Source organism: Perna viridis, chromosome 5 (assembly GCF_037379345.1).
Source record: "Perna viridis isolate PV_CMFRI_1.1 ecotype Kerala chromosome 5, ASM3737934v1, whole genome shotgun sequence".
Lineage (NCBI taxonomy): Eukaryota > Metazoa > Mollusca > Bivalvia > Mytilida > Mytilidae > Perna > Perna viridis.
The window spans coordinates 1,285,145-1,308,368 of record NC_142449.1 but is presented as its reverse complement, the minus strand read 5'-3'; the positions used below and the strand labels follow the sequence as shown (position 1 = coordinate 1,308,368).

Here is a 23,224-nt window from a genome sequence, read left to right as displayed (position 1 = left end):
AGACTGTGATACTTGTACGTACAGACCAGACTGTGATACTTGTACATACAGACGAGACTGTCTAACATGTACAAACAGATGAGATTGTCAAATTTGCACATACAGATGAGACTGTCAAACTTGTACAAACACATGAGATTGTCAAACTTGTACATACAGATGAGACTGTCGAACTTGTACAAACAGATGAGACTGTCAAACTTGTACATGCATGCAAGACTGTCAAACTTGTACAAGCAGATGAGACTGTCAAACTTTGTACACATAGATGAGACTGTCAAACTTGTACAATCAGATAAGACTGTTAAAGTTATACAAACAGATAAAACTGTCAAACTTGTACATACATATGAGACTGTTTAACTTGTAAAAGCAGATGAGAATGTCAAACTTGTACATGCAGATACAAAGGGAGTATGAAATAAAAAAGATTTTGTCATGGTCATTGATTGACTCCTCTTACTGTTAGTTGTTTAAAATTATGTCCACTCTCTTATTGTTATAAAATGGTACTTCAATCATTGTAACTGTTGAATTGTGCAATGGAGATGAGACTGACAAACTTCTACATGTACACGTTGATAAGACATAAACAAATAGCAGTTAAACAGCGCCCTTCACAGCAGCACATCACATCAACTAAAAACACACAAATACTGTTCACATGAAATTCAAAGTTATGATTTTTTTTTCATGATGTTACATACAGTTGTAGTATCATGAAAGCAAAGTATTTTTAAAAAAAAAATCCTTATCTACTGGAATTGTACTTCACCGCATCACATAATGCCTGTCAATTAAGGTGATCTTCAAGATGAAGGCATAACCATTTCCCAAAACAAGAACATCAAGTTTGTTTTATTTCAAGGGCAAACTGTAATTTAAGCTTTAGAATTAATACATGTTGAAAAATGAATTTGCATCAAAGAAATCAGAAATGTTTGATAAGTATATTATAATCTTGTAAAACATTACATTCCTTATCAATTATAAAATGTGTAAAATCATACCCAACAGAAATTGTCATCAATAGGATTCAATTCTATAATATGTGTTCTTTTATATAAGTCAGTGAACAATTTCCTACATTTTAATTATTGATATTTTAAAAGCTGACAACAAACTTCTGCACAATTAAACTATGTGTCAGCAAAACTCTTTGATAACCAAAGATTAATATATCATGAACACAGCAGACAACACAACAGTGCTAAACATGTAGAAATATCCTAATACACAGCAGACAACACAACAGTGCTAAACATGTAGAAATATCCTAATACACAGCAGACAACACAACAGTGCTAAACATGCAGAAATATCCTAATACACAGCTGACAATAGAACGGTGCTAAACGTGTAGAAATATCCTAATACACAGCAGACAACACAACAGTGCTAAACATGCAGAAATATCCTAATACACAGCTGACAATAGAACGGTGCTAAACGTGTAGAAATATCCTAAAACACAGCTGACAACACAACGGTGCTAAACGTGTAGAAATATCCTAAAACACAGCTGACAACACAACGGTGCTAAACGTGTAGAAATATCCTAAAACACAGCTGACAACACAACGGTGCTAAACGTGTAGAAATATCCTAAAACACAGCTGACAACACAACAGTGCTAAACATGTAGAAATATCCTAATACACAGCAGACAACACAACAGTGCTAAACATGCAGAAATATCCTAATACACAGCTGACAATAGAACGGTGCTAAACGTGTAGAAATATCCTAAAACACAGCTGACAACACAACGGTGCTAAACGTGTAGAAATATCCTAAAACACAGCTGACAACACAACGGTGCTAAACGTGTAGAAATATCCTAAAACACAGCTGACAACACAACGGTGCTAAACGTGTAGAAATATCCTAAAACACAGCTGACAACACAACGGTGCTAAACGTGTAGAAATATCCTAAAACACAGCTGACAACACAACGGTGCTACACGTGTAGAAATATCCTAAAACACAGCTGACAACACAACGGTGCTACACGTGTAGAAATATCCTAAAACACAGCTGACAACACAACGGTGCTACACGTGTAGAAATATCCTAAAACACAGCTGACAACACAACGGTGCTACACGTGTAGAAATATCCTAAAACACAGCTGACAACACAACGGTGCTACACGTGTAGAAATATCCTAAAACACAGCTGACAACACAACGGTGCTACACGTGTAGAAATATCCTAAAACACAGCTGACAACACAACGGTGCTACACGTGTAGAAATATCCTAAAACACAGCTGACAACACAACGGTGCTAAACGTGTAGAAATATCTATTAAATGAGAAGATCATCTTAATGGCTTCCATTGTGTTTAACAAATAATCCTGCCTGACCTTCGTATCCAGTGGATAAATGAAAGTGAAAAAACCTATTACTGTTAAAGTCCACATGGTTCTCAGACAAAGGCATTTAAAATTGTAGACAAATTATTAACAACCATCCTATTATACATGAACTACATGTATAGAAAAAAAAAAAACACAAATCTAACATTTAACACTGAAAACACAGTTTCCTACATAATTAGTCAGAAAATATAATATTCCTTATTACCTCCATGTCAAACACACAATCACCATGTATAAGATGCATGTTACATGTTGTAATTTATTACATTATACAGTGAACCAAGTTTCATGTTTTAAAAAATATTTGGTACTAACTTTGGGAAAATATTTAGCCCATCTTGTGTGGATATTAATTTACAGTAAGAATTAAATTAAGGTATGGGATCACAATTAACTCCCCTTGATTTTCTGTTAAACACGGATATAATTCCTTTTTTCTTCCAATTGTCAGTGGTCTATTTTTATGTCTACAGGTCTCTCAAGCATAGGTGCTAAAAATCAAAACTGATGGTGAAATTATTCTGACACTCTCATATAAACTATACATGGTTCTATAGTACATTGTAGTCAAGTCTAATTGAGTTTGAAGCAGTGGAATTTATTTTATATTTCAAAATGGGTCTGTTGAAATCCACTATGAAATTAATGGGGGTCACGTACCTTAAGATATGCTAACTCTTAAAGCAAGATGCCTCCTTAACTGTTATAAATTGATAATAGTTACATACTCTTACACCTACCAGAACATGATCTCCCAGACAGCAGAGGGTTTGCTTGTTACATTTCTATAACAGTATCTCATATCTGATCACTTAGATTAAATACAGTACTGACCATCAACGTTATGAACAAATACCCACTATCCTTCATAGTGAACTTGATTCAAGTGTAAACCCATTTCTTTTTATCAGATAATATACCAGTGTGTACATGTAAAACAAATACAGGTAACCAACCAACAGAGAAAAACAGTGACCTGAAGCAATCATCTTACTTCTATGAAAAGCTCTATATATTTACTGACCACATACTAGAGTACCTTCCTTCTCTCCTCAACACTTTACAACTCCTTCACATCAGATCAATTATCTAGCACAGAATCAATAATTGAATTCTGATTGATCAATAGCACCTCTAGACCCATGAAAATATCTTGATTAGGTGGTAGTATTGATAAGACAAGCACTCATTAACAGGTAAATTGTCACACAAAAAAAAAATGGGAGAACTTGATGATATAATATACAGGATCAAGTAGAAAGAAATTGGCATGAATAATTCCAAGGATTGTGTCACACTTGTGAATACAGATACCACACTGTATGAAAGACATCATATGGATAAAGTACCATGCAAAAGACATTCAAAACATAATACTGACATTATATCATGATACCATGCTAATGACATTACTGACATTGAAACAATGCAGAAGACTTTGCACAGACATTTTACAGACATTGTATCCATGCAGACTGTTATCATGCAAAGACATTACCATATTACCAATAGGAACAATAGGAACAAGCTCACAAAAAGAATATCCCCTTTAAAGTTAACATAAGTAAGTTAATAAAACACCCCTTCCAGTCACCTGATGGTATTTGAACTTCATAACAAGGACTCATCTTACAACTTTCAACCGTTAAAGATTTTTAAGGCCTAATAGTAAAGATCACTTCATCAATTGAAAATTTTTTCTATCTAGATGTTGGCTAAAAACTGTAAAAAAAAACATCATTTTTTGCCTATCAATGGCAATTACTTTTAACAATAGTCATCCTTCTATCAAATAGAGATTTTTATCCTAAGGATCATGTTATCAATCAAGTGCTGTTTTTTCTGTCTGTTTTCAGGTTGTTGGTGAAACACCGCAAAAAATGTACTTTACAGCCTTTCAAAGGCATTAACATGAGCAAGAAGTATTTATAAAAATTAACCCTATGGAGACTTTTGTTGAGCTCTTCAATCTGAAGAGGGATGGTCATCCCTATTTTTCTCTATTCCTGTTTTTGAGTTGTATACCTTGATATAAGTAGCTTTACGTTCTATAAATAGACATAGCAGCCATGTTTTTTAATGGATAAAAAAAGTTTTTGTGCAGGATACCTGCAGGAACATTCGTGTCAACTTTCATTAAAGCATGTCAAATAGTTTCAGCGAGAAAGTTTGTTATCGCTATTTTGTTTAAAATCCCTTTGATCTTGCTATATGATAATTTCCAATCTCACGCCAGTCGAGTGAGAATGAAAACTATCTTTAGTTTCTATGTCCCCACGTGACATACAAGCAACAGCGTAGGAATATTTGATGACCCAAATAACTGTCTGTTTGTTTACTGCATATAAAATAATGGCTAATTTGTTGCAATATTTTCTAGTCTACAATGGAAAATGATTAAATACAGTAACTTACCCAATTAGAATTAATAAATCCCAAAATTATTCCACAAATTTTAAACGTGGCCCTCAAAAAAAAACATGTATCACAGCATCACAACATATGTGATGTCACATAGCACATCACTGGAAAATAGACCCGAAAGGAAATTTTGCAGCGCTTACAAAACTTACATATTTAGGTCAAGACAACTGAAAATAATAGAAAACTAATACCTTAGAATTCTGCAAAACAGCGATAAACAGATTATTAAATATTATATCAACTCGCAGAAGTTTCTTACACTCATCTGGTCTCACGGCAACCGCTTGATGAGATGAACATGAGAAACTCCCTCTCGTTGAACAAATATTAAATAATCTAATAATATTATAATAAAAAAACACATTTGCATAGTGCCTTATATAAAAATACTCAAAAGTGCTTTACATCAAGCTAAAAAGACATAAATATCAAAGTGCTGTCAGTACTGAATATTTTTTATTCTTGTGAAAATTGCAGCATGAACAAAATTTCGAAGATTACCTGATGTAAAATAAAATTGTAATCATTCATTTGCATTTTTCGTATGTTGTTTTTTCCCTTATACATATAAACCGGACGTCAATCCATACTTCTTATCCAACTTCACACACAAATACATATTTTGTTCCATTTCACCTTTTTCCTAAATAATTTAAACTGTCCATAATTTAATTTGTATTAACATTAAAAAACTACAGTAACTAATTATTTTTTATACAATGCACTCAATTAAAAACAATTTCAGTAACGGAAAAAAATTTCCTTGATTAACATTAGATTTCCAAAACATTAAAACTTTTATCAATTTGAATTTTTCTGCCAATTTCACTTGGTTAAAATCACTGCTCTTCACTTCCTGTTTATTTATGAAAAAACTATTAATGAAAGGCTGGAGAATTTGACTGATAAGTGTATTAAATGGAACATGCTTAACACATTGTATGTTTCTTGACACATTACTGCAAGAACTAAATTTGCCTTGTGCAGGTCCGGGTGTCAAAAGAATAAGCCTGCAGCAGTGCTAAGCTTGTCGTAAAAGGCGACTAAATAGTGCTCAGAACCCTAGATGGTGGCTAGGGTGCTCTGCCCACAGAACAACTGGGTTGTGTGCCCCAGGTGATGGAATGGGGTACCCCTGGTGTGTTACATGCTGGGGTTGTCAGGCTATAATACAGAAAACCTAACCGCAAACCATAGTGGTGCACCGTGTTGGGAAAGATGCCACGTTCCTCGCACGTTAAAGAACCCTACTGTGGTATTCTCCTGGAGTAGGAACCATATGGCTCTGCCACAGGGGGCTAAATTGCCCGACCCTACCCACCTCTCCCTATTTCCAGTGGCATTTAAAATTTGTAGACAGCATTGTCCTTGTGTCCCATCCCTTTATCATTTCATCATCATTTCATGCTCATTTTATCATCAATTTCATGTTCATCGTCTGAATATAGCTGAAATATTGCTGCTCGGACGTTAAACCCCAACAAACAAACAAACAAACAAGAACTATATTTCCTAAATACAACCAAATCTTCAGTTGATATGAAGACTAGATCTCAATTCTATTTGCAGAAATAATAGAATATTATTGAGCTGAATAATTGCAAGAAACAAATTTACTGGTAGTAAAAGAGATATTGAATGCTATGAAAGGAATTACATTTGGACTTTATTTTTGTGTAGTGTTCAGAAATAGTAGGGAAGTTCCAGTGATAGACCAGCGACATAAGGTGTTTTGATAAATCAAAAACCTAATAAAAAGTAAAATAAAAAATAAAAAATAAAAGTAAACAGATAACAATGATAATACCCTGAACAGATCAATTGTCTGACCTTGAATCTTAGAAATCAAGACATTTCTCAGTAAATTTTAACCATCATCACAGCAATGATCTTGTAATGCCAGCCTGATATGGTTTTGACTGAACTTGACTACAATAAAAGACCCTCATACTTTTCTTTTATAATGAAATTAAAGAACCTTAGTGTGTGTGATCACATACCCCATGCGCTCTCATGTTAAATGTTCAAATAAAAAGTATTTGAAAAATTGTGTAAGTTCAAAGGGCTCAAAGGTCCAGAAAAATTTGAAGGATAAATAATTTTTTTTAATGTAAGATTAAGCTTAATATCAGGAAGTGTTGAGGACAAAATCACGGAAATTTTCTAGTCCAATGGCTGTGATGTCCAAAAAAATCATCAGAGAAGAACTAAACATATACTTGACCTGCAACACATGGTGGTAGACACACATACCAAAAATGTGATAAATATCTACAAATATTAGAAAAAAAAAGTGTGAAAAACTTAAGTTTAATGGATGGAACTGATAGACATGTCTAAGCCATAATACTGCACATTCAGTAGACAGTAATTCTAACTTACTCATTTTTAGAACCTTTGAGAAGACCACCTCATTGTTCAACGAAGCTTTTGATGAGGTAAACAAGGTAAATCAAAGGTTCCTAATCGTCAAAACATTCTCTGTCACTGATTTTGGTTTACTTTCAACATCCGAAATGGCATGAATGTGATATGTTCTAAAAACGGGTAACTTCCGGTAGAATTTTGATTCCCTTGATATGATTATTCTTTTATAACTGTAATGACAAAACAACTGGTTACCAGGCAATGGCTACATATAGATATTGTGACCTTTATAGTCAGTACATTGTAACAAGCCCCCATTGTTGAAAACTGGGTAATATTACATAAATTCAATACTAACCCATCATTTCATCTTTTAATGTAAACTTCCCGTTCTCATACGAGCAAAAAACACACATAGACATGTGTATGATATTTTTAAAAAAATGTACATTTACAGTGATCAAATTTAAGGGGGAATACTTGCTAAATGCAAGTTGAAATTCAATTTTGCTAGTGTAAATTTTCGGTAGTTGCTATATTTAGCTAGTGGAAAAAATTCTGAAATTAAAAGATTTTAGCGATCATTTGGGGCGCTTATGATATTGACCAGGGAACCAAATTAGGAACCAGATTAAACAACTGGTGATGGATATTTATATATATTGGGGCTCTGCTAAGGTATATGCAGTCCTCTCCTACAAAATTTTCAAGGGCTAGCCACAGGCTTTGGGTCAGTGGCTTAGGGCAGGCACTGTATATGACCTACAATGTACATGTATATAGTCTTGTAACAAGCCCCCATGCATGAATCGGAAACTGGGTATTGTTTAATGCTAACCAACCATTTCATGTAAACTTCCCATTCTCATACAAGCAAGAAACAAATGTAGAATACATGTGTATGATATTCAAGAGCTACATTTTATCTTGTATTAAGTTAAAACTATGACACTATGGCGGTAAACATGACACAGATCTGCAGCATAATGTAGAGTAGTAATACATTATTATGCAAATCATATGTGAATATAAATTACTGAAATTACATGTACAGGAAGTTGCTAACAATGTTAGCAACTTAAAAAGGATTGGCTAGCACAGTAGAGGCTTATTTAAAAACTCAAAAAAAGGGCAGGACGCATTTAAAACTTACTAAAATGTCAAGGCACCTCTACCTTACAAAACCATCTGAAGGGTTCACTGAAGCCCTATCTACAGGAAGTCACCTTACAAAACCATCTGAAGGGTTCAATGAAGCCCTACCTACAAGAAGTCACCTTACAAAACCATCTGAAGGGTTCAATGAAGCCCTATCTACAGGAAGTCACCTTACAAAACCATCTGAAGGGTTCAATGAAGCCCTACCTACAAGAAGTCACCTTACAAAACCATCTGAAGGGTTCAATGAAGCCCTATCTACAGGAAGTCACCTTACAAAACCATCTGAAGGGTTCAATGAAGCCCTATCTCATCTCTAGACTAAAAATCTACAGGAAGTCAGTCACATATATCCTTACCTGAAAGCATTTCCAGTACAAATACAGTTACTATAATTTAAACAAGTAAAATCATGTAAAGTGTTGTCAATGATATTTAACCCATATGTCACATTCTGATTGAACAATTAAAATTAATTCAAATGACCTTTCTCAACCAGAGAATATAACTTTGTACATATGTAACAACTGTATAAGTTTTCTGCTTACTTATTTGTTTACAATGTTGTCAATCATCATTACTTAACAGTATGAAGTGAATGTCTCCATCAGACATATAAACATGTACTCTATACATGTGTACTATGATAATCATGTTACATGTCATACATACAAACATGTCATTGTAATATAGTTAGTACTACTATCCAACAGATTCTTTGCATACAACATGTACAAACTATTCTTTGAATATGATATCAAAGAACATCTTTTCAATGTGATGTGCATTTTTATCTGAGCAAAATGGAAATTAGAAATGTCAATTTAAAAGGGGGCATAACATTGTACTCCATAAACTTGATCTTGATGTCAGTTTGTTTAACCTTTGATATATTTTCCATGATATTTGCTTTTTATAAATAAAAATTTACATTTACATTTCATGAACTACCAAATGAAAAATGTATGCCTGAAACCTTTTAACAGTCATTCAAGATTTACATTTAAAAGGTGGATAATTTTTTTGCAATAAAAGACTTCACTAGACACAGCTTGCTACAACCACAGAGGTTGTACACTGAACAGTTGGGGCAAGAAGGGACACAATTTGATTTGGAATAAATATTTGATACAGGATAAGAATTTGACCTGAATCAAAGTGGCCCTTTTTGGCCCTTTATTCATAAATTTTTCATGTTACAACCCCCATAAATAATCCAAGCCTTCCTTTAAAGGTAAATGTAAGTCACTTCAAGGAAAAAAATTATATCCATTCAATTTTAGTCAAGTAATTGTCCACATATCATGAAAATGTCCGTTTCTGACTCCTTTTAGGTCCTTAATTCCTAAGCTGTTCAGGTCACAACCCCCAGCATAAATGCCAGTCTTCCTTTTGTAGTATGGCACCTTGTGGTATAACTTCATAAAGATCTGTTTACATATATATATATCGCCCGGCTATAATAAAAAAGGCTGCTTTCAGCCCTTTTCGAGTATTTTATTCAATCATGGCTCCAGTCAAAACCTCCAAAATCAACCCCAGCTTTCCTTTTGTAGCCTGATACCTTAATTCTTGAACTTTTCATAGTGATAATCCTGAAAATCAATGCCAGCCTTCCTTTTGTGGTATGCACCTTGTGGTATAATTTCATAAAAATCTATACACTTCTTCAAACCAACATAGGACAAGGACAGCATGATACCATTATATGGCAGCTAAATTTTTTGTGATTGTATAAAAATGACAAACCATATATTGATGCTAAAACGTTTTTGAATACTTAGTGTAAGAATATTTTACTTCTAAAACCTATAGAAATTAGTTACAAACTAGACAAAGTGATGCCCCCGCATTTAACCTTCATACAGCTATATCATAACTCATAATTGTAAAAAGCACTTTGTCAGATGTGATATTGTGTCTGTGAGACACAAATGATGCCCCCGCATGTGGTTTTGAGTAAAACTCTGCATAGCTGAACGAAACTTAAACTCAATCTGTAACTAATCATGACAGACTCACATACCAAAAACCAGTCAAATATCTTCAAGCATTTACATTTACAAAAAAAAGCAAAAAACTATTATTTCCACGAAATTTTTAAAATCCAGGGCCCATATCTTTAACTCATTCTGTAACTAATCATGACAGACCCACATACAAAAATCAGTTCAACATCTTCAAGGGTTTACAAAAAAAGTGCGGAAAACTGTTATTTCCATGGAATTTTTTAAGTCCAGGGCCCATAATTTTGGTAAAACTCAGTGTAGCGGAACGAAACTGTAACTCGATCTGTAACTAATCATGAAAGACTCACATACAAAAAAATCAGTTCAATATCTTCAAGGATTTTCAAAAAAATTGTGGAAAACTTATGGGACGGACAGAATTACGGATGGAATTACAGACGGACAGACAGGGGTAAAACAATATGCCCCCTAACTTATCGTTGCGGGGGCATAAAAACAAATAAATTGTTATGGACAGACAGGAACACTGACTGTAATATAGTCAATAATAAACCATTGTAAAATTTACTTACACAACAAAACACAGCAAAAATATCATGTACATGTATGTATCTGTGTAAATTGTCAATTATCAAAAAGGAGAAGCAACACTTGGGAGATAGTTCAGTTACTTAGAACCAATGTAAACTCCTATAACATGAGCTTTCTAAAAAATCTATTGAACCTTCCTGTGTAGGTACTTAACCTTTCTGTGTAGGTATTGAACCTTCCTGTGTAGGTACTGAACCTTCCTGTGTAGGTATTGAACCTTTCTGTGTAGGTATTGAACCTTCCTGTGTAGGTACTTAACCTTTCTGTGTAGGTATTGAACCTTCCTGTGTAGGTATTGAACCTTCCTGTGTAGGTACTTAACCTTCCTGTGTAGGTATTGAACCTTCCTGTGTAGGTACTTAACCTTCCTGTGTAGGTATTGAACCTTCCTGTGTAGGTACTTAACCTTCCTGTGTAGGTATTGAACCTTTCTGTGTAGGTACTTAACCTTCCTGTGTAGGTATTGAACCTTCCTGTGTAGGTACTTAACCTTCCTGTGTAGGTACTGAACCTTCCTGTGTGGGTATTGGTTCCCTCTTAGTTATATCAAGGATGACTCTTTCTAACACTTTATACTATATGTGAAGGGTATCTTTTAAAGTCCTAACCATCGCCACTTTCATAATCTGATTTTTACATCTACTTATCTTAACCTTCAGCTCTGATTGAAATCAAACAATTTTTTTCATAAATGTTGAGGAGTATGAAACTCTAAAGATAATTTCAACTGATAATGGATACTTCTTTCAACAAGACCATGAAAATAAATTTCCTTTACTGTGAATTATTGGTCAACTAATAATTAAAAAAAAGCCTCAGGATTCCTATATACCAGTAGAAATATTTGTACAAAGTATATTACATGTATATGTAAATACTGATGACTTGCATATGTACATAGCACACATTTGCTGGAAGTGATTCCAAATACAATTTTTGATGGCTCAGGTATCTTTTTAAGTTGCATTATTATAAATATTAATGATGAATTGTCTATATTACTCAAGTTGCTTAGGTACATGTAATTAAATGTCATTGGGCAGATTTTGCCAAAATTGTTTAATATGCTTCGTCACTTCTACTGGAAGTCGTACTGCACTCATAATACTTGTAAACATGAGCAATAAAAGTAAATCAGGAACTGACAAGGCTAGACAGGATCCAGGATCCAAGATACTGTCATTATAGTATACATGTAGAACATGTTGGTAACAGGACATAAAAATACAGATAAGAATCAGGAACTATTATCCAGTCCCTCAAGGACCTGTATTGCTTTGTGAGTGAAATATTATCTAGTCTACCAAGGACCTATATTGGTTAGAATAGTGCAATATGTCTCCTAATTATTCAGCCAGATCTTTACCCCAATATGAAGCCCAGTAGGAAATACAGAAATGATATAACTGGTGGATAATAATAAAGATAGTTTCAAGAAAAAATTGTACGAACAGTAAGGAACCAAAAATATCGAAATTACAAATCTAGCAGCCCATATATGCATATCTTATGGGGCATTTAAGGCTAAGGGTGAGTACTGAAAAATTGATATTTGAAAAAAATATCCCCCTTTTTAACCCTTAATTTATGGGCAGCATTGCCACATAACATGGTGGTTTTTATTTCAAAATTTAAAAGCTAAAGTCATGTATTTTAGCAACATTGTGTTAGATTAGAGAAATTCTGTCAGATCTATTTTTAGATTTAAGTGGAAGTGAGGACCCCCAATATGGAAATAGCATTGTGAATAATTGCACTGATGTATTTTATCGACTTAAGAGTGTACCATTGAAATTTCGACACAGATAGATAAAAAAAAAACAACAGTGTTTTATGCTATATACAGCATTTTTAATATTAGTCAACTAATAATCATTTAGTTCATACTGCTAATGCTTTAGTTTTGTGTGTGACGTCTTATTCTCTTATCTTCTTTGGTTTGCTACATTTTGGCCATGTTTTGGGATTCAGACATATCTAAATCATCCTACTACAGATGCTTCTGTATTATTTGCCGATATTAAGATCTTACAATAAAAGAGAGCATGTCCTGATAGAGATGCTCAACACAATCCAGTCACATTTACTAGTTTGAACTTTTTAAATGTACATCCCCTCCCCTAAATAAAAATAATAATTAAAGAACATTTTAAAAAATGACAACTGATTTGACTTTTCTTGTTTGATTTTGTTTTTAAACATTTTATTTATCATACTCTTCAGTCCAAATTACATGACCTACAATTTCTGTCAACAACTTGGTCATAGTTTTCTTTGATGGATTTTTGACATTGGATTTGCTTATATAAAATAAACAGTACTTACAAACATTCCACAGAATTTTAAATTTAAGGACATCCTATGATTACCACAGAGTTATTTTGGCACTCTCTAGGTTACTATAAATATAGTATAATTATGAGAATATCAGTAAATCAGTGGTCAGAGAAAGATGATTGTTAATATCATATGTCTTGACAATAATATGACAACTATAACCCTGGTGGGGATCTGTAGTACTATAAATTGGCCTATAACTTTGTAGCCAATTATAACCCTGGTGGGGATCTGTAGTACATGTACTATAAATTAGCCCCTAACTTAAGACTGTAGACCTAGTACAAAATCAAGTTTTACTTTACATTGAAACCTGCATAAAACAACCTTCTGATAAAATGGAAACCTGTCTAAAGCAGCCTCAAAGCATTTTTAATCTACACAAAGCACCACTTGTGTAAATTGTATAATCCTTTCAATTTGAAAAAGCTCACCAAGTACATGCATATTTCTAGGTCTACAAAAATGAAAATATTTCAGCCCCAGCCGCCTCAAACTATACTACAACATGTAAGTAGATCAACATACTACAGTAATTATCATCAAATAGTTAATTTGATAGCATACTGCACTTTTTCATTCTGTTGAAAGCATAGTACTCTAGTAACCCAATATGGCAAGTTCACTAATTTGATAGCATACTGCACTTTTTCATTCTGTTGAAAGCATAGTACTCTAGTTACCCAATATGGCAAGTTCACTAATTTGATAGCATACTGCACTTTTTCATTCTGTTGAAAGCATAGTACTCTAGTTACCCAATATGGCAAGTTCACTAATTTGATAGCATACTGCACTTTTTCATTCTGTTGAAAGCATAGTACTCTAGTTACCCAATATGGCAAGTTCACTAATTTGATAGCATACTGCACTTTTTCATTCTGTTGAAAGCATAGTATTCTAGTTACCCAATATGGCAAGTTCACTAATTTTCTCTGTTAATAGACTTGCAAGCAAAAACAAAAATGGTTTCAAATAATTCTATGCTTACCTTTATATTTACAATGAAACACCACATGGGTCTTCTACTGTTACAGTATACGGTACTAATCCATCACTGCAAGAAAACAAATGCATGTCTCAATTCATCATGCATGTCACAATTATTTCAAAATCTTGTAAACAATGTTTAAAGATCATTATATTCTAATTCACATCTTTAACTTGTCACAGCCTGGTAGATAACTGAACAAGGATTGGAAAAGAAAACCAAGTACAATGACATCAGAAAAACCACCAAGTGTTCACGATCTGTCTCTGAAAGTAATTCTAAACATTACAAAGCAAATAAAGAAAAAAAAAAGATTCTGCCCTTATTTGTATAGAGAGCAGAAAATTAAGGTAAATTTTGATGTTACTTCTGTTAAGACAAGTAAGACTAAGGAGCTAATACAGAATGTTATAGATGCTATGTAGGTTACATGTACATGTACTTCAGATGTGTGAACCTCTAGGTTCTCACATCTTTTCAAATGGAAGATTTATCTATGATTTATTTCACAAAATGCAAAAAAAAGTATATATGTATTTTTGCTTGCATAAACATGTCTCAGTATGGTAAAAGCAATGAATAATGTATTGCAAAATTTCATGTCACAAAAACAAACAGACTTTTTAAGAGGTAAGACCAGACTACATGTACATTTCTAAAAATTCACATTGAAGTCCAAACTGTCCACCACTTTAATAAATTCTTCAACACAGTCCAAATGAAGAAATACTAGATAATATGAACCTTACACATGTTGCACAAAGGAACTACTGAATATAAAGCTAGTCACCAATGTAACACTAATGTAACATACACAGCAGATTTTATAGGGTGGAAACAACATTTAACATGCAAAGCCTATCACAACCTGTAAAATATCAATAGGCAGGGTCCTATCACAACCTGTAAAATATCAATCAGCAGGGCCTATCACAACCTGTAAAATATCAATCAGCAGGGCCAATCACAACCTGTAAAATATCAATCAGCAGGGCCTATCACAACCTGTAAAATATCAATCAGCAGGGCCAATCACAACCTGTATAATATCAATAGGCAGGGTCCTATCATGACCTGTAAAATATCAATATGCAGGGGCCTATCACAACCTGTAAATATCAACAGGTAGGGGCTATATTACAAATATATTGATATAGGTTTTATTCAGGTAACAGATTCTAACAATCAGATATATTCTGTAATCTATATAGGTTTTATTTAGGTAACAGATTCTAACACCTAGATATATTCTGTAATCTGATAGTTCTAATAGTTTCATGATACATGATAATGATGCAATATTTTTTTTTTAATCTGAAGCTTTAACTTTTTCATTAATTCAGTAAGTTTTCCAAATAATATGCCATTCACTGCCTGTTATCCAAATAAATTTGAAACATCACAGTGCTTACTTGTACAGCAGATTTGTAGATTTTTCTTAATACTCCCTTCACATACATTAAACTTTCTTACAAATCTTTAAGAATCATCAATTTTAAATCATTTGCAAGAAATCATATTAAACTAGTAGGCATTTATAAACAAATCTTAACAACTCGTAGACATTCACATGCATTCGAATAGATTCGCAAAAGGAGATAACATTTTTTTCACATGTCAAAAATTTTTACATGAATGACCAAAAACATTTTTTAAAAGTTTATTCGTCAAGAGCTTGCAAACCATTCTTAATCATTTGTAAGGCATCATTAATGGAAAGCAAGAACTTGTAAAGCATTTACATTTGTACTAGAACTAGTTTGGTTTGGTTTGCCATTTTATAGGACTGTTTTTAAGATTGATTTACAAATGACAGAGAGTAGTTTAGGACAGTATACTATGGATTTACAAACACACGAGTTCAAGCGAGCGCTTTGTCCATGAAAAAGGAGGATAGTTTGTCTTGTGTGTAAGCGAAGAAGCTGAAAGCATTTTTGGGTATAATATGGACTTATTTCTCCTGTAAAACATGTCAAAAGAATGCATGAGACTATATGGCTTTAATTTATATGACAAAATGCAACCCCACTGAAAATTCATTAATGTTTGGGTAACACAAGGAAGTAAACTGAAAGTATTCAGTAAATTATTGTAAACCATACATTCATTATCTGTAAAAGTTTGTACCATTCACATTGCACCAGCAACAATATTGTATGTGCTAGTAAACTGACCTTATTTAATCACCATGAATCGTGAACTGTTATCGTAAACACATCACATTCATTCTTAGGAACTACTAAAGTGATTCTTCATACTTGTAACCAATTGTAAAGCAAATCACTCTTTTGAAGTGGATTTACCCAAAATGATTCATGTTAGTTTTATGAATCTTGTAAATTTTGGAGATAGGCAAGGACTGGTGTAAGTGAAGGAGGTATTAATCATACAACATGTACCATGGGGCTCATCTTGGACTTACTCGATAACATGTACCATAGGGCTCATCTTGGACTCTTACTCAGATAACATGTACCATAGGGCTCATCTTGGACTCTTTAAGTCGATAACATGTACCACAGGGCTCATCTTGGACTCTTTAAGTCGATAACAAGGCACAGTGCTGGACTAGAAAGACTAGTGTAAATGTACATATGATGTATTTCAATCAGAATCATATTAAAAAATTATAGAAAATAGTTTAAAGACAATATATTCACCCTGATGTTGAACAGGAAAATGATGCAAATTTACCATCAATAGAACCATGTCTGTAATCATGTAACCAGCATGTCGCCATGTACTTTAGGCTTCCCTACTTCATCTGCTGAAGACACTTAATCTCTTGTGCCCCTTTTTTATATTGACTACAATTGCATGTTCTTATTAGTACAGGACAGGTTTAAATATAAACTCAAAACCTGAAGGGAAATTTAAAGGCATACAAAATGTACATGCAGATTGGTTTATAACTTTTATGATAAAGAAAGAGTCTAATCAATAGTCAAAACATTTTGTTATATCCTAACTTGATTTGTCTTGTTCCACTTTGTTTACATTTTGTTTTGTACATGAACATGTACATGTAAAATACTGTGATTGTATTACTTTTAGTAGTTGTTTATTTTCATAGCAAAGTCCAATTTAAGGCTAACAAACCTAAAAATTTTGTTAGGAACAAACATTCAAATAACAGGAAAACAAGAGGCTCCCAGGAGCCTGAATCGCTCACCTGGTTAAATTTTTGCCTTTCAAGGGCAATAACTCCATCAAGTCATCTGAAAATTCTGACGCCATGAACACTTTGGTAGAACTTATCATAAGGATCATTTCAGCAACTGAAAGATATTAGCTAAACCTAAACGTTTTGGAGATATATGCAAAAAACTACTGTCTGACCCCTATGTTCTATTTTTAGTAATGACAGCCATGTTTTTTAACCAATCAAAAATCCAAACACTCATTTTGTTAAGGATATCTTAAAATATGAGAATACCAACTTTCATTAAAATCTGTACGGTAGTTTCTGAGAAGATTTATGAATGTAACAACATCAAAAACAGCAAAAAAACATCTAAAAGGGGCAATAACTCCAACATGGGTCAACAGATTTTCACTAAAATTTGACCACAGATAGATCTCATCATGCTGAATACTTTATTTTTTGTCAGAATTTGGTTAAACCTAACGGTTTTGGAGATACATGTATATGCAAAAATCTGCTGTCTGACTACTATATTCGATTTTCAGAAATGGCAGTCATGTTTTTTAGCCGATTTTTAACTGATCAAAAATCCAAACGATCATTAAGGATACCCTAAAAAACAAAAATACCAACTTTCACTGAATTCACCTAAGACTTGTTCCTATCACTGAAAAGAAAATACAATGTAAATACATGTACAACAGTGGATTGTAATTACATTGCACAAACAGAATATTTATTTTTGAAATTTTACAGGTCAGAGAATTTATTTTCAACCACATTGGGGCAAGATTATTCATTTCCATTTAACTGTAAGAAGTGTCTGGAGTAAGGTCAGAAGATTTATTAATTCTCTATGTGATGGTCAGAATATTCATTTTTAACTTTTTCAGGGCTAGAAAATTTATTACAAAAACTGATAACAAGTGTTTAAGTGTTGGATTGTAGTATATTACATGTATGTTCTAATTTCTATTAGGCAAGAACCCTTGAAATTTTAAGGATTTGATAAGTTTGGAAAGCAGACTACACTGTACAACTGTGGAAAAGTTAATCCTTATTTGAAGTTTTCCAATGAAAACCTGAATTTTTCAAAAACGAATCCTAGTTCAGGGATGATATTACAAGGTCTACAAACAAATCAGGAGTAATTATACAGTAAAAAAAGAAGCATAACCAGTGCTCCAGCTAGAAATTGAAAGGGGCAGGGTGCTGTTGAGCAGAGTTGTAGTCGGAAAAGGGCACTTTTTTTTTTGGTTACGCATGTTTACCATGTCGATTGTTCCATTTTCTATGTATGTAATTTTCTTTGTTTCTTTGAATTCTTCTTTCTGATAACTAGCTGCTGAACCCCACCTCTTACGGTTTATATGAAAATTTTTTGATAGTTACTATATCCAAATATAAAAAAATTGTCATATTTACAATAAGTGCTACAGTTCTACAGCTATGACATGTTTTTTATTATGTGTCCACATTTTTGTAACTGTATATATGGTAGCAATAAAGATGTAAACATGTTTTGATTATTACAATATGAAAACTATTTATATAATTTCAAAATTCATAGCATCACACACTACATTCATACTTCACATTCATTGCTTACAGGCTCAAAATACACATATACACATTCACCCATACAAACAGCAGTTCATGAAAGTTACCAACATTGCTAACAACAAAATCTATCTTACATTCTTCTGAGAACAAACTTCTGAAACACTCACACACTTTCACCATACAAACTGCAGAAATCTTCTATTGTTATTAACAATAAAATCCTGATTTGAAATAGCAGAAAAAAATCCTCCCTGCTATTTACACTTCCTCCCCTCTCAGAATCAAATGGTCAAAAAGTATGTTATCAATGAGTTGTTTGCAGAACATTTGAATCTTCATTTATCTGACTATAAGTACAGAGTAAATTATACATTTGGTATTTTTGGCTAAATGACATTTCTCTTATTAAATGGCTTATTATCCATGAATTGTGGCAGGTAAGCCCGCCCAGCAATCATCAATACAATAATGTATACATGTGCGTACCGAATTTCAATAAAGTTTTCATATTCGTATTAGGCCACAGTTTTTTTTATTTATTGGTTTACAGATCCGCCGATCCAATTTTTCCAGGAAGGAGAAAAAAATAAAATTGGAATTTCAGTTTTCAAATTATTATTTTTACTGCCACGGACTACAAATATTGGCAAGTGCAAAATTGTAACATCTACTTTTTAAAATAAAGTTACAGACAATGCCTGCTTCTAGTTTTGTTCATTCAACTTTACAAAGTAAAGTCAGTGAGAAGATCGAACAAAAATGGCTGCATAAATTTCACCACTTCAATGAAATTATGTTTAAGGGTTTTGGTAGTTTGGGAAACAAGATAACACTGGCTAGAGATGATAAAATCAAAATTCCTTTAATTGAAAAGAATGTAGACAGTTCCTGTAAATGATTTAAGAGTTTAAAAACCTAGTGGGTTTGTTTTCCATTCAACAGGAAGTAGATATATATAAAGGGGAGACAATTGGCGGGAATATCAAAGCTATGACGTTGTCTGTGGCAAGATGCATTAGAGTTTACAATACAATTGAGAAAAATTCAGTTAAAAAATAATTTATTGTCTTCTTTTATTTCTGAAGACCATTTCACAGTCAATAATAATTGAAATTTTATAAAGAATTATTGAATCACAGGATAATTTTAAAGGGAGATCATAGCGAAAAAAGACAAGTTTCATTGTCTTCCAAATATACAAGTTACCATTTTTCAATGTGTTTTTGAAAAAAGTTTTTAAAAAGGTTATATACTCTCTCAGTGTAATTGTTATATGGAAGTACAAAACGTTTTTCCTTTCATTTTAATGAAATATGTCTGCATACTCAATTTTCAGTCCGTGAATTCTTCCTGAACTTTGTAGGTTTTTTTTTCGATATTGACTTTTTACTAAACCCACCTGTAACACAACTTACTTACACCAAAACAATGTTCAGTCATAAATTAAACAGTACATGTTTTTGACCAACCCTGTTTTAAAACTCGAATTTCCACCTTGATTTCAGTCACTATTTACCCCCTATATTTTAATCTAAATTTAACTCAGGGACTGCTCTGGCTTTCAAAATTCTGTCGCCAGAAAAATCGCCAGTTGCAAATTTTTGTCGCCAATTTTCAGAAATTAGAGCCAAAATGGGTGCTAAAATCTTTTTTTTTCCTTATTTTTTTAAAATATGACAGTATTAAGTCCAGTGATGAGTTATTAATTCATCAAAATAACCCCTTCATTCATGGCATACATGTATCCAAGATTAACTCTTGATGCATGTATAAAGCAGGTTTTTAGCTCTAGTTTTAGCCAGGATATAAAACCATTAGTCAATTTTTAAATGCAAAATAATAAAGTATTACTCCAGAAAAAGGTGTTTTATTTCTATCAAGGACTTTATATTACTATGTTCATATAGTCCCTAATTTTAAAACATGTTCATTGTTGACCATTGTCCTTTGTGGTCTAATTAAGTTAAAATGTAATTTTGTTTTTTATTTATAAACTTTCAACAAACTTGATTCTTTTTTCAAGTGATAAAATTTCTAGCAAACTACCATTGACCATTAATTGTGTCCCTTTTCAATTATTTCGAATTCTATTTATCTGAATATAATTAGAATTTGGGAATCCCCATCTATCTGTTAAAGATTTCCCCACCAAAAAAGACACATGACAAAAGTGTAAACAAATGTCATCCATAAATCTTTTATCAATTATTGCATTTCGAAGTGTTTTAGACACTTTCTGATGGGATGGTCATTGTTAATTGGATTTAATTTATTCTGTTATAGAGTAAGTTTGTTTCTGAATGTATCATATGGTTTTTGTGGGTCATGGTCACCTTGTCTAATTACTTTTGATTGGCTTCAATTGTAAATTGGTTGTGGTCAATTAAATTTGACCAGGTATCAACACAATTGTTTAATTGGAGAGAATATCTGTTGCTGACAAACTTCATGTCAATTTTAATATACAAAACTTAGGCGCCAAAAAAAATCGCCAACTGGTTATTTTTGTCGCCAGATCAAATAAAAAATCGCAAACTGCGACATTGGCAAAGCCCAGTGTGATTCCTGTGACTTACAGTAAGGAAGGCTAAAGATACAAAAAATAGAGAAAATCAACATTGTTAAAGTACTGCACATTGAATTTATTTGACACTTAAAAAATTGGAATGAGAATTTGTGTTTATAAATGTTGTGAATGTACATGTGTACAGTAGATTAGAATCCCATTTCTAAACCGTGTCAGGTTAGATAATGGAATCTTTGAAAATCAAAAAATGTTTTTATTTAAGGTATTAACAGTAGAAATGTATCTCTGGTTCTCAGTTTATTTTTTATTTTTTTTACCAACCGACCCGATTCCATCCAGTCAAAAATATGTAAACCAACAAATTAAAAAATCATGGCCTTAATAAACATACTTGTATTTTCTGTTGCTCTCATTAAATTTTTGAATGTCTTTGCCATGAAAGACAAATTAAATATGTAAAGACAAATGTAAGATCAGTGTTTACTATTACAAAAATGCAACATGTACATATACAAATGTACAAGTACATCGTAGCAATAAAAAATATAAAACATATGTAAAGTGTAAAAGAAACATCCTTGACTGAAGGCCACAAAGTAGTGCGACTTGATAAAAAATAATTATGTAGATTAGATCATGATTTTTAAGAATTAATCTAACCAGTAGGGTTATCTCTCATAATAATCATATATAATTTACTAGGAAAACGAAATTCACAGCATTTAACGCTTCTAGGTAAAAGCCAAAGGTGAACATCACATACATCATACACAAACATTCAATGTGTAAATGGAAGTTTATAAAACAATATATGGAAACAAGATGCAATCATTGAATGTTCATGGATTAGTTAAGCCATGCCGTAATAATTTGGCATGATGATTGAAGAAGCTGACCTATGTTTTTATGTCAAATGTTTAAAAATTCCTAGTCATGTAGTTAGCAAAAAGTGGCGACATAAATTTAAAAAAAAATTAAGCAACAGAACAAAAAGACCCTTCATCTTTTACTGTCATATTAATTCAAGAAAACTTACCTCAGAATCGTGTTAATCTGTTTGTAGTGGTCATCACTCGAACAAAATTCAGACCGGAAGTTATTTTCAATTGGCGCTTCAGTAGGTAGCGGAAGATAACTCTAAATTCCCGCAATTTCTTGATAAGATGTTACAAATGGACAATTTAATTCGTCAATGCTGTATATAAATCTTAATCCAACTAACTCGAATAATTTAAGTCCTCACTATCTTCAATTTTTTCTGACTCACGTTAATGTAGCGATCGAGTGGAAGAGTAATCAAGGGAATCAAGATTCTAGCGGAAATCAAAAGAATGTAATCCAGGGATAAAGACCAGACATGGAAAACAGACAAACACAACAAAGAACACAAAGCAACTAAAGCAATACATACACAGCAACATAAGTAAACGCGCAACTCGGACTTCTATAAAAAAAACTGGGAGCATGGACCAGGTGCACCGGTAGGCTAAGCGTCCTCTGTTTTTCTAGAAACATCCGCCGAGTTGCTCTTTAAAAGTTAAGTCCGGGGTAGACGAAAGAGGATAGGAAAACTGCGACCCCACGCACGGATTATCATTCACTTGGTGATAAAAAGTTCCGGGTTGTAGATGTGCAACGCGTAAATGTATTTTGTTCATGCTTTCTAGTTGCAAATAATGCAAATTGCGTTTTTATGCTGATTCGCATGAGGCCTTTTAGCGTTTTAAAAAGTTACACGTTATATTTCATCATACAATGGAAGACA

At 32.9% G+C, this 23,224-nt stretch overlaps 1 protein-coding gene across 6 annotated transcripts in view; it reads right to left on the bottom strand.

Moving 5' to 3' along the window:
* The window catches only part of LOC148615538 (uncharacterized), a 62,825-nt gene extending 40,250 nt beyond the window's left edge, over positions 1 to 22,575 (bottom strand). The window contains exons 1-4 of one of the 6 annotated variants that reach the window (XM_088581868.1): positions 22,496 to 22,563; positions 16,647 to 16,792; positions 14,225 to 14,290; positions 13,222 to 13,295 (exon numbers count right to left, since the gene is read on the bottom strand). Coding sequence is in view for 1 of the 6 variants with exons in the window: in XM_088581864.1 (XP_088437990.1) it covers positions 1,011 to 1,027 (17 nt within the window). In the remaining 5 variants the exon portion in view is untranslated. Of the gene's footprint in view, positions 1 to 1,010; positions 1,281 to 2,371; positions 2,430 to 13,221; positions 13,296 to 14,224; positions 14,291 to 16,646; positions 16,793 to 22,495 lie in introns of those variants that run through there. The other 5 variants (XM_088581867.1, XM_088581866.1, XM_088581865.1 and 2 more) reach the window with 5 other exon arrangements.
* Positions 22,576 to 23,224: the final 649 nt, after the last annotated feature.